The following is a 16,252-nucleotide window of genomic DNA, read 5'->3' on the forward strand; positions in this document are numbered from 1 at the left end:
CGCACGCGGGCAGACAGACTGAGACACGCACGCGGGCAGACAGACTGAGACACGCACGCGGGCAGACAGACTGAGACACGCACGCGGGCAGACAGACTGAGACACGCACGCGGGCAGACAGACTGAGACACGCACGCGGGCAGACAGACTGAGACACGCACGCACGCGGGCAGACAGACTGAGACACGCACGCACGCGGGCAGACAGACTGAGACACGCACGCACGCGGGCAGACAGACTGAGACACGCACGCACGCGGGCAGACAGACTGAGACACGCACGCACGCGGGCAGACAGACTGAGACACGCACGCGGGCAGACAGACTGAGACACGCACGCGGGCAGACAGACTGAGACACGCACGCACGCGGGCAGACAGACTGAGACACGCACGCAGGCAGACAGACTGAGACACGCACGCACGCAGGCAGACAGACTGAGACACGCACGCACGCAGGCAGACAGACTGAGACACGCACGCACGCAGGCAGACAGACTGAGACACGCACGCACGCAGGCAGACAGACTGAGACACGCACGCAGGCAGACAGACTGAGACACGCACGCAGGCAGACAGACTGAGACACGCACGCAGGCAGACAGACTGAGACACGCACGCACGCAGGCAGACAGACTGAGACATGCACGCAGGCAGACAGACTGAGACACGCACGCACGCAGGCAGACAGACTGAGACACGCACGCAGGCAGACAGACTGAGACACGCACGCAGGCAGACAGACTGAGACACGCACGCACGCAGGCAGACAGACTGAGACACGCACGCACGCAGGCAGACAGACTGAGACACGCACGCACGCAGGCAGACAGACTGAGACACGCACGCACGCAGGCAGACAGACTGAGACACGCACGCACGCAGGCAGACAGACTGAGACACGCACGCACGCAGGCAGACAGACTGAGACACGCACGCACGCAGGCAGACAGACTGAGACACGCACGCACGCAGGCAGACAGACTGAGACACGCACGCACGCAGGCAGACAGACTGAGACACGCACGCACGCAGGCAGACAGACTGAGACACGCACGCACGCAGGCAGACAGACTGAGACACGCACGCACGCAGGCAGACAGACTGAGACACGCACGCACGCAGGCAGACAGACTGAGACACGCACGCAGGCAGACAGACTGAGGCACGCACGCACGCAGGCAGACAGACTGAGGCACGCACGCACGCAGGCAGACAGACTGAGGCACGCACGCACGCAGGCAGACAGACTGAGGCACGCACGCAGGCAGACAGACTGAGGCACGCACGCACGCAGGCAGACAGACTGAGGCACGCACGCACGCAGGCAGACAGACTGAGGCACGCACGCAGGCAGACAGACTGAGACGCACGCACGCACGCAGGCAGACAGACTGAGACGCACGCACGCAGGCAGACAGACTGAGACACACGCAGGCAGGCAGACACACGCAGGCAGGCAGACACACGCAGGCAGGCAGACACACACAGGCATTTATCAAGACTGGATCAAACTGAATCGGTAGCAGTTGTTTGACAACCAATCTGCTTCTTTCTTTCAGTTTAAAGCATAGGAGTTTGTGTGTGTGTAGAAGACTGCTATATTAGGTTTTTGTAGCCTTTAAAAAAAAAATCCTCTCACTGCAATTACTTGGTTATGATGTCTCTGGAAAGGACATCCATCCCAATCTCCTTATACTCTCCTTACATGCTCCCCCTCAGTGTCTTCCTCCACAACCAGCCTTTAGATCAGCTATGTTGGTGAAATTGGGAGCAGTGCCGCTCCACCAGCTGTAGAGAAGCTGTGATGGAGAGGGATTAAAGTGAGTAATAGGAGGTTCCTTCCAGACAATGCCAACATCTCTTTTGAATATACCACTTAGGCATGACATAATCAAGTCTTAATCTAGTGTTCAACAATGTAGGTCTTTTTGGCTTAATGCTTTTATTTATTTTTTTTCTCCTTATCAGGTTATGACTCCCGGGGAGGTAGTGCAGGTGGAAGTGGAAGGAGAGCATTTGGCAGTGGATACCGTCGAGATGATGATTTCAGGGGTGGTGGTGGTTCAGATCGATATGGTGGTGATAGATATGATGAACGGCGAGATGAACGGCGAGATGATAGGTCGGACAAGTGGAACGGCTATTCCAGGAATGAAGAAAAGAGGGAAGAAAGAGGTGGTATGTGCAAGTTTAAAATAAAAAATGTAAACCTTGTTGCAGACTTTATTAAACTAGTTTTATATCTGTTTGGGCACTGACTCGTACATATGCCAGCTGTTAAATTTTATATCCCAATTTAATCAACACAGGTCCTACCCAGAGGCCAAAGTTGAATCTTAAACCTCGTACTGCACCAAAAGAGGAGGAGAGCAGTGGTGCTCCAGTAGCCACGAGTCGAGCTGCGTCAATTTTTGGGGGTGCCAAACCTGTGGACACAGCTGCCCGAGAACGTGAGGTAGAAGAAAGATTGCAGAAAGAACAGGAAAAAATGCATCGTCATTTGGATGATGACAGGCCTCGACAGATAGAGAGGAAGCCACGGGAAAGGTAAGAATGGGTTGAATAATTTGATGTACTCTGCTTTTGTCACTTAAATTTCATCCATTTGCTATCCAGCTTGGTTAAAGGGTAACTCCACTTTCATGAGGAAAAAATTGCAAATAGTCTATGCAATTGCTACACAAGCCATATTGTATAAGCTGATTGTCATGTTCAAGAAACCAGTTTGAGATAATTTGAGCTTTGTGACATGGTGCATTATGCTGCTGGACGATGATGGGTACACTAGTCATAAGGACATGATCAGCGACAATACTCAGGTAGGTCGTGGCATTTAAACGATGCTCAATCGGTACTAAGAGGCCCGTGTGCCAAGAAAATACCCCCCACACCATTACCACACCTGCCTGAACCATTAATACAAGGCAGAATAAATCCAAGCTTTCATGTTAACGCCAAATTCTGATCCTACCATCTGAATGTCGTAGCTGAAATCGAGACTCATCAGACCAGGGTTTTCCAATCTTCCAATTTTGGTGAGCCTGTGCGAATTGTAGCCTCAGTTTCCTGTTGGCTGACTGGAGTGGTACCCATTGTGAACTTCTGCTGATGTAGCCCATCTGCTTCAAGGTTTGATGGGTTGTGCATTTAGAGATGTATTCTGCATACCTTGGTTGTAATGAGTGGTTATTTGAGTTACTGTTGCCTTTCTATCATCTCACAAGTCTACCCATTTGCCTGATATCAACAAGGCATTTTCTTCCACACAACTGACGCTCACTGAATGATTTTCTTTTTCGGGCCATTCTCTGTAAACCCTAGAGATGGTTGTGTCTGAAAATCCCAGTAGATCAGCAGTTTTTGAAATACTTAGACCAGCCATTTGGCACCAACAACCATACCACATTCAAAGTCACTTCAATCTTCTTTCTTCCCTATTTTGATGCTTGGTTTAAACTGTTTTCAGCCAGTCTCCAATGAACACTACAGGTTCTGTAGAGCTTCAGGTACATCCATTTATCCAGAACTTTTTCTGTCTTTGTTCTCATGGCCATTCGGAGCCAAAGAAAGCCCTCAGGTTCATGCATGCAATATGCAGGTCTTTGGCCTAATGGTAGCCTCCTTTTGAGGCAGTGCCATATGCCCATTTTTACTCCAAACCGTTGAAACAACATTCTGCCTGTGGACAAATTGACTGTCTTGTACTGCCCATTGCGTCTTTGGTGTACAGAACGCTCCTTGAAATGTAATATAATAAAATAAATGCGTTTGCGCTAGAGAAATTATAATTAAAGTAAAAATCAGTGTATGGAAAAAATAAAAAATATAAAAATTAAATAATAAACAATATATCCCAATATATCTATAACAATAAATTTCAATCTGTGATAAATTATTTAGTGATAAAATAAACAAAGTGCAATGTGCATAAAAATGCTAGAGATCCAAGTGCAAATTTTGGTTTGGAAGAGTGCTCACTCTTTCAGTAAAGTGATTGATGAAGTTCATAAACAATAAATACAAAGTGCACAAATCCAGTGTCCATCAACAGTGATATCCATCATGCTCATCCAAGAAGTGTAAAAATATATATCATGCTCCAGTGCTCTCCGGTGACCCCCAAAAGCATATGTGCTCACATCAGAGCGTGTGACACAGTACCCAAACTGTGTCAAATCACGCTTGGGAGCCACTCCTGGGCTCTAAAAGATATGCAGATGTTGACCTCCGACTTGCTCAGTTAATAGCGTTCCATTTCTGCCTCCTCCGTGTCTCGGTCCCCCCCGGCATGTACCCTCCTTCGGTCCCCGGACCCGCTCGGTGTTTCCCCGGTACAGGCCGCCTCACAATTTAAATGTAATTTCCTGCTTAGTGTACCTTGAAAAAGTAGTCATACCACTTGAGATTTTTTCAGATTTTGTCATGTTACAGCCAAAAACGTAAATGTATTTTATTGGGATTCTATATGATCGACCAACAGAAAGTGGCACATAATTGTGAAGTGGAAGGAAAATGATAAATGGTTTTCACAATGTTTTACTAAAATTTTAAAAGTGTGGCATGGATTTGTTTTCAGCCCCCTTTACTCTGATACCCTTAACTAAAATCTATTTGGAACCCATTACCTTCAGAAGACGCCTAATTAGTAAATAGTCCACCTGTGTGTAATTTAATCTCCTTAAATCCCAATAAAATACATTTAAGTTTTTGGTTGTAACATGACAAAATGTTGAAAATTTCACGGGGTATGAATACTTTTTCAAAGCCTTGTATGCGATTTGATGAATTTTCTCAGAAGTCTGTAATAACATGCAAGTAAAATTTTTGGCACCCCCTGTAATAGAAATTTACAGTTTGGTAACTTCCTAAGGGTTAAATACGTCAGATGCAGACACTGCTGACCCACTGCCCCATTAGAACACAAAGTTCTCTAGGTCAGCCATTTTCAACCAGGGTGCCTTCAGGTTTTTCCAGGAGTGCCTTGGCAAAATGCCCAAAAATTGTATATGAGCCAGAGGATGACTCAAGCCTGCCTTGTAGTTGCGTAAAGCCACAGGTTTTTATTGTGCACCATTACAACCTTCTAGCCGCCTGTGTCCTAACAACCAATGGCATTGTTTGGGAGGACGTCGGGCACCTGCACAGCATCCTTGTTTTCTCGTACGTTGTCCCTCCTCTTCAGCACTGGGGTCACATTAGCCGAGTAAGCGAGAGAAACATTGGAATACTAATCAGTACCAGTGTGCAAAGGTGTATTTACTTTGGAAGAATAAATCCTCTTTAACACTGGGTGTCCTACATGTGTGGATGCTGCTGTGATACGTAAAACTATTTAGTTTTTCACATTTTAAAATGGAGGGCCTCAAGATTGTGCAGACTTAAAGGGTGCCTTGACTGAAAAAAAGTTGTGACACGCTGCTCTAGGTAATTATACTGAACCAGATCCTCCCATTCAGAATCGGTTTGCAGTCATGTGAAGCAAACCGTTATTTCTTCAGAGCCGAAAGTGTAGGAATCTACAACCAAGATTTAGAATTTCTACAATGAACATTGACTGACTGCCCGGGGGGATTATTTTATTTTTCTTTCCTCAACAAAAATGGAGTTGCAATTTAAAGAAACCTGTGTCTTGTATTGTACTCTTTGTACAGATCCTTGTATTTCTCCCTTATTTTTGCACTGTTAAATGCTGCTTTAATGCCCTGATATTACCCCCTGAAGCCTCTTCAGGAATGTTGGACCCTCTAGTGACTAGTCAACTGCTGCGCTCAGTTGTTGCACCTGGCAGCCTTACAACACTACAGGACACACATACCACCTCTGTTTCATTTAGGTCAGTGCTTCATTCCCTGTCGTGGTTTTTTTTTTTTTTTTTTTTTTTTTTTTTTTTTTTTTTTTTTTTCTTCTAGGCTCTCTACCACTCCACCCACAATGATAAAATAGTGCACCATCAGTGTTACAACCTTTTTGTTGCTAGGATAGTAGCCACAGTTAATGCATGTTAGAATAGTATTGAGTGGTTGTGCTTTGCTACGAGCCTTCGAACACATGGTGCACTTGGTAGGTCTAAAGTGTTTGGTTTTTTTTTTGCTGAGCAGCGATTTTTTTTTTTTTTTTTTTTTTTTTTTTTTTGGTGAGGTTCATTTAATTTATTTACCTGTAGGCATCCAAGCTGGCGAAGTGAAGAAAACCAAGAAAGGTCTAGGACTGGAAGTGAGTCGTCTCAAACGGGCACCGGTGGATCATCAAGGAGTGAGTGAAATGCAGAATCTTTCTGTCCTTCTTAAATTTGTATGACTAATAGTTCATGTATAAATTAATGAGTGCAGAAACAGCTAAAGCAACTAACTGAGAAATGCCTAAAATCCTAGGACTCCTGTATGTTTTATGCCTATGCACACACACTTCTACTTGGCTGACTAGCTTTTTTTTTTCCCCCTAACCTGCATGAAATATTTCTACTTGTGTATACAGCTAAAGGGTTATTCACTATTATGTTAAGAATAGAGAATGATCCTTTAAAATATGCATTCTAAGCCTATTTTGAAGGACCCTGTACGAAAAATGAGTTGGAAAATAAAAAGCAATGCTAGTTTGAACAAAACCTTATTAACCACTTCAATACCAGGCACTTAGACACCTTCCCGCCCAGGCCAATTTTCAGCTTTCAGCGCTGTCGCAATTTGAATGACAATTGCGCGGTCATGCTACACTGTACCCAAACAAATTTTTTATCATTTTGTTCCCACAAATAGAGCTTTCTTTTGGTGGTATTTGATCACCTCTGCGTTTTTTTTTTTTTTTTTTTTTTTTTTTTGCACAACAAATAAAAAAAAGACCGAAAATTTTGAAAAAAAACAAGTTTTTCTTTGTTAAAATTTTTTGTAAATAAGTACATTTTCTTCTTCAATGATGGGCACTGATATGGCCGGCACTGACGAGCACTCGTGGGTGGCACTGATGACACTGATTGTTGGCATTGCTGGGCATAATGGTGCCAATCAGTGCCCATTTGTGGGCACAGATTGGGCACATGTAGATGGCCATGGGGTACATACCTGGCTATCCACATGTTGCCCCTTCCCTGGTGGTCCTAGTGGCGATCCCTGGTGGTCCAGTGTGGTCATCTGAGGGGGGGGGCTGCACTGATAAACAATCAGCGCAGACCCCCCCTGTCAGCTCTTCCTATTGACAGCGTGATCAGCCGTGATTGGACACGGCTGATCACGTGGTAAAGAGCCTCCGCGGGAGGCTCTTTACCAAGATCGGTGTAGCGGTGTGTCAGGCTGACACACTGCTCCACTGATCGCCGCGATGCGTGCCCCCGCGGCGGCATGTTATCCTGCTGGACGTCATATGACTCCCAGTCAGGATAACGCAACCACTTCCCAGACGTCAATCTGCTATAGGGCGGGCAGGAAGTGGTTAAAATTCTGAAATTAAATCCTAACAGTGGTGTGAGGACTGCAGTAGCGCAGCCTTGTTTTAAGAGAAATCGGTCCTGAGAGAAAGAGAGGCTGCTGTTCCTGAGCTCCCCTCTGAAAATTCTAGCTGACTGGTTATTATGAGCCTCTGGATTCGATACTTTGAATAAATGACATGGAACTACGATACAGATTAGGCTTTCTGGCCCTATTCTAACTTTCCTATTCCTAGAAAGTGTGTAAGCAAAAGCATCAACTTAACAGCCAGCCAACTAGCATTTAAAAATAAAGCCTTGTGCAGACAAAATGACACTTATAATCCACAAAAATTAAATAAATTGCAATTTAGTGTAATGCAAAGATTTTCCATGTATAAAGTGTGCATTATACATGCAATTTTATGATTTTACAGTTGAGTTCAGTAAATCTGTCTGAATATGTTAATGCATAAAAATGCATCATGGCATGTATAATGTGTGGGTTTATGTGTATTCTCGCTCTTTCGCGCTCCCTCTCGCAAATATTTTAGGCACGTGTGAGGACATATGTATGGAAACGCTACTTGTTATGAAAGAATTAATGTACCTTCATCCTATTACTAATTAGAAATTTGGACAGTTGTGGAGGCAACATGGACTCTCGTGGTATGGTATAAGCTTACAACAGTCAATTTACAAAAATATATAAATTTATTATACACATATCATAAAAAGCCTTCAATAATATAGTACATTAGATGCTGCCAATCATGGAGCATCCACTTGTCTGACACAAATTGGAAGAACTTAGATATATATAATGATCCCGCGCTGTTACACACAGAGATTTGTTCTTCCAGTTACACACTCTACATGTTTCGGGGTTACCCCCTTCTTCAGGAGTATACTAGGTGAGAAAATGGTCTACAAGAAGCATATAAATCAAATATACAGTATTAGAGTCAAAAACACACAACTAATAACCAACCTTCATGGTATACTGTTGTGCATCTTAAATCTATAAACATAGTCTAATATGCCCCTCAGTATATCCCTCAATGTTAAGGATTAAGCCCATGTGAAATGGTTGATTTTGGAGCAAAAAAGGAAACTCGCCCACATAGCTAGCACCAGAATTTTGGGCGTTACAAGGCTCTCCCGGGCGAGTGTGGGAACCAGGAAAAGAAGTCACAAAGACTGTTGCATAAAAAAAGAAAATACTTTAAAAATAAAAAACTGATATTTAAAAAATTCATTGGGTGGAGAAATCTCACAGCCATCATAATTCAGATAATTAAATTAAAAAAATACAATCAAAGCATTTCAATTGGTGATACACACCTAAGAAGTCTTCACTAAACAGTGAATGTAATTTGGGCGGGGAGAGAGTGTTATCCAAATGGATATTGAAGTCAGGTGTAGATGGAGATAGTCCAAGGAACCATCCAAAGCCACATATGGATTCTATGCAATATATGAAGAGCATTAAAGAGACTTGTTAGAATGGTTGAAACATTTTAGCGCCGATCAAATCCTAATGAGAATAATCAAAAGAAACACCAACCTATCTGAGAGATCTCAAGGTATAATGTCAGGATCGCATCAAGCAGATTGGATATAATCAATAGTGATCTACGCTTCAAAGAATGTTCACAATGAAATATTACAAAGTCTCAGACAAACATATCATTAGAAGTGGTTCATACAGGAACACATAAGGGCCCAGGAGAAAGACCTCCAAAAACAACCGGAAGTTGGACATGGGGAGTAATGGCCCCTATTCACAAGGATCCAATCCAAGACCGAGGAATAGAATTGAAGGCTAAAGAGGGGATAAAGAATTATATTAATCTAAAAATACAAAATGTATATTAATCCATTAGATAGTAGTAACTATGTCGGTTCAATATCAAAGTGTCCAGATAACCATTGTTTATATAAAATTCTAACCCTGCAGTATGCAAAATTTCAGGTACCATAAAGCTAGAACCACTGGCAGAGCGGAAAGGAAAGAATGGGGATTTTCAATAGAGCAAACGAGAATTTTTAAAATTATATGAGAGACAGGGATAGTGCCATGAGGTCCTAAGGAATACCAATTGGTCCCATGGGATCAACGCCTACAAAAAGGGTCTGTAGGAGTTGACTTCATTAATCCCTGGGGGAATTAAGAGCAGAAAGCTTTTCAATCCAGTAAGTCTCGGCTCTTAAGATAGCATTGTCCCAGTCGCCACCCCTAGGATTAGGGGAGACAACTTCCAATACAAAAAATGAAATCATTGAATCATCAAATCTGTGATGTAAAGCTATGTGTCAAGTGACTGGTGTCACAATTTTACCTCCACAGAAATAGTAAAGATGATCCCTCATCCTTAATCTAAGCTCACGAATGGTCTTGCCTACGTAAAATGCATGGCATTGACAAGTCATCAAATCACTCCACGAGTAGCACAATCAGCATATTGTCTCGATTGGAGCCATTGGGTAGATATATGCCAGCACCCTCACAGATCCATGGGTAGCGGCTACATCTACCACAGCGGTAGGTTCCCTTACGGGAGCGAGGTATGGTCTCCGAATTAGGTTGGTAATGGCTGCTAGTCAAAGTATCACGCAGTGAGGTTGCCCTTCTAAATACCAACTCCGGGGTAGAACGTACGTATTTGGCCAGAGTATAATCTTCAGCTAAAAGGTGCCAGTTATTAGAAATCAGCGAGCTTAAAGAACATTCATGAGCAGAAAAACGAGTCATGAATTTCACTGTGTTAATTTTGGTTTTGGGAGTTTTTTTGAATAGAAGTTCACCTCTGGGTCTTATTCTAGCTTTATTGAAGGCTTTCCTCAACAAAGTTCTAGAATATCCCCTGTCAGATAGTCTTGATCAGACTGACAAAAGAAATCTTCAGATGAGCAGTTCCTGCGACTGCGCAGGTATTGCGCATATGGTATGCTTCTGATGAGTGGAGCAAGGTGAGAACTTTGGGCATGCAAGATAGTATTACCTGAGCTAGCCTTATGATATAAATCAGTAGTGATGTAGCCATTTTCATCAATACAGATTAACAAACCCAGAAATATATATTTTATATAAACAATGGTTATCTGGACACTTTGATATTGAACCGACATAGTTACTACTATCTAATGGATTAATATATATTTAGTATTTTTAGATTAATATAGTTCTTTATCCCCTCTTTATCCTTCAATTATATTCCTTGGTCTTGGATTGGACCCTTGTGAATAGGGGCCATTACTCCCCATGTCTGACTTCCGGTTGTTTTTGGAGGTCTATTTCTCCTGAGCGAGTGTGATTTCCCCACCCTCTTGTCTTCTGTGTTAGATCCACTAGATGGCGCACACGGATATCAGACTGGGATGGGCCAAAGTTTTAGTTTTTTGTGTTTCAGAGTTACAAATTGTCGTGCAGTACTGCGCATGTCCACATGCACAGTCTGGAGTCGTATCCGTTGATGTCATATTGCGGTGCCTCGGCGCACGCTAATGACATCTCAACGGATAAGAATCAGGTGTATCTTATGGTATTTAAGGGGAACTGATTTTTCAGATGTTCCCTGTGGCAGTTTGCATGGCGGTGGAGAGACATTCTTTGGAGTTGATGTGTTCCTGTATGAACCACTTTTAATGATATGTTTGTCCACAGATCCTGGTGGATCTGGTGTTTTGTCTGAGATCCTGAAATATTTCATTGTGAACATTCTTTGAAGCGTGGATCCCTATCAAGTATATCCAATCTGCTTGATGCGATCCTGACATTATACCTTGAGATCTCTCAGATAGGTTGGTGTTTCTTTTGATTATTCTCATTAGGATTTGATCAGTGCTAAGATGTTTCAACCATTCTAACAATAAGTCTCTTTAATGCTCTTCATATATTGCATAGAATCCATATGTGGCTTTGGATGGTTCCTTGGACTATCTCCATCTACACCTGACTTCAATATCCATTTGGATAACACTCTCTCCCCGCCCAAATTACATTCACTGTTTAGTGAAGACTTCTTAGGTGTGTATCACCAATTGAAATGCTTTGATTGTATTTTTTAATTTAATTATCTGAATTATGATGGCTGTGAGATTTCTCCACCCCATGAATTTTTTAAATGTCAGTTTTTTTATTTTTAAAGTATTTTCTTTTTTATGCAACAGTCTTTGTGACTTCACTTTTCCTGGTTCCCGCACTCGCCCGGGGGATTGCCAATTTTTGGCCTTGTGACGCCCAAAATTCTGGTGCCTGCTATGTGGGTGTTTCCTTTTTTGCTCCAAAATCGACCATTTCACATTCCTTAATATTGAGGGATATACTGAGGGGCACATTGGACTCTGTTGATTTAAGATGAATGACATGAAGGTTGGTTATTAGTTATGTTTTTGATTCTAATACTCTATCTCTATCTGTGTGTGTATATATGTTTGTGTGTGTGTATATATGTTTGTGTGTGTGTATATATGTATGTATGTATGTGTGTGTGTGTGTGTGTGTGTGTATATATATATATATATATATATATATATATATATATATATATATATAATATACGCTCCATGATTAGCAGCATCTAATGTAATTTATCTATTATTGAAGGCCTTTTATTATGTGTGTATTTGTGTGTAATAAATCTATGTTTTTGTAAATTGACTGTTGTAAGCTTATACTGTACCACGAGAGTCCATGTTGCCTCCACATCTGTCCAAATTTCTAACATGTGAGGACATGTAAGAATGCTTTTAAAAATATATGTTTTAATTTAGTTTAAGAAAAACCTAAATCAAATCCATATTTGGTGTGAATACCCTTTGGCTTCAAATCAGCATCAATTATTTTAGGTACTCAAAGTGACGGTACAGTTTTTGAATTAGTTCGGCAGGTAGGTTGTTCAAACATCTTAATTATGTTGAGATCAAGGCTCTGTGTGGGCCAAACAATTGCTTTCAGAACTCCTTGAAGTTTTTAATGACATGGCTGTATGTTTGGGGTCATTGTCCTACTGTAGAATTAAATTTGGGGCCAATCGCACGCTTCCCTGATGGTATGGCATGATGGATAATTTCTGCCTGGAAGTGATGGTTTGGCCCCCACAGAGCCCTGACCTCAAAATTGAGTCTGTCTGGGGTTACATGATGAGACACAAGGATATGAGGTGGCCTAAATTCACAGAAGATATGTGGTTAGTGTCCAAGATGTTTGAACAACCTACCTGCCAAGTTTATTAAAAAAAAACTGCAAGTGTACCTAGAAGAATTGATGCTAGTTTGAAGTCAAAGGATAGTTACACCAAATATTGCTTTTAACATGTTACTAAAGTCTATCTTTTTTAATTTTTACATTAAACAAACACGTTATACTCTCCTGCTCCGAGCGGCCCCGAGCCTCCTCTTTTCGTGTCTTATGCTGGTGATCTTGGCTCCTCCTCTGTCAATTATCTGGAGACCCTGTCGCCAGATAATTCAACAAATATTAACGCATAGATGATTGAAAAAACACAAATTTGTTGCGCTGGGATCTTATGGGTTAAAATCAGCAAACAGTTGATTTGATTATTGAAAAAAAAGCTGCTAACACAATATGCGAGATTTGCACAGTAATAGTGATAATGATAAATGGTGTAGCGCTAAAATAATACAATACATTGTTTATGTAAATATGGAGGCATCAATCAAGAGTCCATAGTCTGATTAAACAGTAGAAAGATCAAGTGAAAAATATGCTTGTGAGGACACTGCCACCAACACCCAAACACACTGCCTCTTACCAGCAGGTAGGTAGCACAAGCATAGGTTAATTATCCAGTAACCACTCGTCAGTAGTATGGGAGATAGAAATCAGTAACTCTTCCACTTGGATATCAGCAAACCAGGATGCCGCTCAGTGACAGGTCCACACCAGCATACATTAAAATATACATTTCAATGGCGAGTAGTAGGCATACCTCTAAGTGGTGTAGAAGACATCTTCTAAAAAAAACGAACCTTTCTTCCACCGAATTCCTGGGGGAGGAACAAAAGCTAGGAAGAACTATTTCCTGGGACCTTCTCAGTAGGATCCAGCTGGATCTTCTGTGCAGCCCAGTTTCCCTGGCTGTTTCAGCTATTGTGGGCAGCAGGTTGCTTGCTTCTTGCCATTGAAATGTATATTTTAATCTATGCTGGTGTGGACCTGTCACTGAGCGGCATCCTGGTATCCAAGTGGAAGAGTTGCTGACTTCTATCCCCCATACTACTGACGAGTGGTTACTGGATACTTAACCTGTGCTATCTACCTTATAGGTGCATTTAGCGTAGAGGGCTATGACAGGCAGCTGGCTGAGCTAGGAATTACTAGTCAAGTTTTCTAACAATTTAACCACTTCAATACAGGGCACTTATACACTTTCCCGCCCAGACCAATTTTCAGCTTTCAACGCTATCACCCTTTGATTGCACGGTCATGCAACGTTGTACCCAAACAATTTTTTTTTCTTTCCCCCACAAATGGCTTTCTTTTGGTGTTTAATCACCACTGGGGTTTTTATTTGCTCTACAAATAAAAAAAATCAAATTTTGAAAGGGTTTTTCTCCGTTTGTTAAACTTTTGTAAATTTTCTCATTCACTGACGGGCACTGATGAGGCAGTACTGATTGGCAGAGATGAGGCACTTATATGCAGCACTAATAGGTGGCACTGATGGACATAGTGCCATCCCTAATGAGCACCGATGAGCATCCCTGGTGGGCACATCATAGGCTCTTTACTGTGATCGGAGCTGCGATAGGTCAGACTGACACACCAAACCACCGATCTGCGTGCTCCCGGCTTATCCTGCTGGAAGTCATGACGCCCAGTCAGCATAACAGAACCCTTTCTAGCTGTCATTTTTCTATATGGCAGGTGTGAAGGTGTTAAAGGCACATTGCAAGTAAATAAAAATTATCAAGGGGAAAACACTACAAGGGAGCATTTAAAATACTTAACTTTTCTGTGCTTTTACCTGCAATTATTTAGGTTGGTGACAGGGTCTCTAAAATCTTTAAATTGGGAATATTTAAAAAAATTTAAGGGGGTTAATAATTAAGGATTTAAGCTCATGGTTTAGGGGGTTCTCATTTTCCTGGTTAAGTCTAGTGTTGGGCATTGCGCAAAGAGATTTGAATTTGGCACACAATGAAAATATGCAGAAGCGGTTGTTACCTTTTAGTAGAACCCGCATTTCTAGACTAAGTAGATTAAAATTGTAGGTGGCTAAAGTTTTATGCAAATCTCTACTTTTCCTGTTAAAGTTAGTGCACTTAAAGTCTAAGTTTGTGGTTTTGTTTTTGTAACCATTACCTGCTCGGTGCAACAATATTGTGCAGAAACATTGCTTTCTCCTCCTCTGGCAGTCCCTGTAGGCTCCATCCTTCTTTTGGGCGCCTCCTTTAGCAAGCAGGGCGCTAAAGGAGGCATCCGTCCCATCAGGTCCTGTGCCAAGCTTTTTAAATCCATAGACGCACAGAGCTGCAGTAAGCCAAGCCCCTGCTCCCACCTCACAGGAGTTTGGTGGCAGAAAAAGCCTGTTTCTCCACTGCCCTCAGTTTGTCCTGTGAAAGCAGGAAGTGAGGGGGAGTGACACCAGAGACAGTGTTTAATAAATTGGGGAGGGCAGTAGGAAACTTGGGGTAAAAAAAAAAAAAAAATTCAGCACTTACCCCAAGAATGCATTAAGGTAAAAAAAACACACATTTAGACTTTTCTTGAACAATTTTAAACTTGTTCACCCATTCCACCGTCCTCTATTGTAATGGGTCCCTTTACTGACAAATAGAAAGGTGGGGTGGAAAACCATATTTTGCCCTTTTTACAGAAAAGGTTTAGATCTGCATAACCTTTAATTTGCCCACATCTCTGCATCTACTGAGCCATATAATTTTTTTTTTTTCTATCCACCAAAGATAATGTCTTCTGCATTCTTTATCATATGCTCAATTGTCAGTTGTCCAAGCTTGTGACCGGTTTAATTTAGGGTTTATCAGAATTCTTATTTTGTTGAATTGTGCAAAGTTTTTGGGTCAATTTACTTTACTTACTAGAGATTTAATGGTACTGAAAACTAACTTACTGCTGCAGTGTTAATACTAACAATGTTATAGTTGCGATATGGTCTCGGCTGTGTTATCTCTTAGAGCGTGACGTGATACACTGTAACATATTTCTGGTTACTGCTCCACAGTCTCACGACGGAGAGAAAGTGAAAAATCTGTGGAGAATGAAGTGTTTGGAAAAGATGAGGAATCTCCTAGCTTGAAGTCCCCCAAATCGGATTCCCAGCTCCCTTTCAAAGTTATGCCCGCCCCACCTCCTAAGGAGAATGCATGGGTGAAGCGTAGTACAGCACCTACCCCTTCTCGCTCCCTCAGTTCAGAGTCTTCTCAAAGGTAAGCGCACCCAAGTCACAACTGTGGTCAAATGTAATCCTGGGAACCCACCTCTCAATCCTGAAGCCTTGAACTGTACTGTTCGCCCCCTTGAGGTTTTAATACATGCAGACATTCTCTGCATTGCACCTGCTCCCCTTTCATCTCCTCTCAAACTCGCCTCCAGGACTTTTCCCAAGCTTCTCCTACTCTGTCCCTGAAAACCCTTTTCTTCAGATAAACCTATCCTGCCAACAATTGTATTTTTACTTTCTCCATCAATTCATCCCCCATTATTACCTTTTTGTATCACTTGATCCTCCCCTTTTTAGATGTTAAGCTGTAATGAGCAGGGCCCTCTGATTCCTCCTGTATTGTGTTAACAAAATACAAAAATGGGGGGTGTGAAAGCGTACATAGAGAAACGCCCACTAAACATCAGAATATTGGATGTCAGA

General features: G+C 42.3%; 1 protein-coding gene and 1 long non-coding RNA gene across 3 annotated transcripts in view; both read left to right on the forward strand.

Moving 5' to 3' along the window:
• EIF4B (eukaryotic translation initiation factor 4B) overlaps positions 1-16,252 on the forward strand; it is a 73,414-nt gene that overhangs the window by 46,545 nt on the left and 10,617 nt on the right. For both annotated transcript variants that reach the window (XM_073613550.1, XM_073613551.1), the window contains exons 8-11: positions 1,970-2,179; positions 2,311-2,548; positions 6,165-6,253; positions 15,611-15,815. In XM_073613550.1, the coding sequence (XP_073469651.1) occupies positions 1,970-2,179; positions 2,311-2,548; positions 6,165-6,253; positions 15,611-15,815 (742 nt within the window). The remainder of the gene's footprint in view (positions 1-1,969; positions 2,180-2,310; positions 2,549-6,164; positions 6,254-15,610; positions 15,816-16,252) is intronic.
• LOC141127273 (uncharacterized) lies at positions 6,913-11,769 on the forward strand. The gene is made up of 3 exons (XR_012241506.1): positions 6,913-11,204; positions 11,308-11,430; positions 11,574-11,769. It is a non-coding gene; the product is annotated as an uncharacterized lncRNA (long non-coding RNA).

The sequence above is a fragment of the Aquarana catesbeiana genome, linkage group LG02 (assembly GCF_042186555.1).
Source record: "Aquarana catesbeiana isolate 2022-GZ linkage group LG02, ASM4218655v1, whole genome shotgun sequence".
In the NCBI taxonomy this organism is placed as follows: domain Eukaryota; kingdom Metazoa; phylum Chordata; class Amphibia; order Anura; family Ranidae; genus Aquarana; species Aquarana catesbeiana.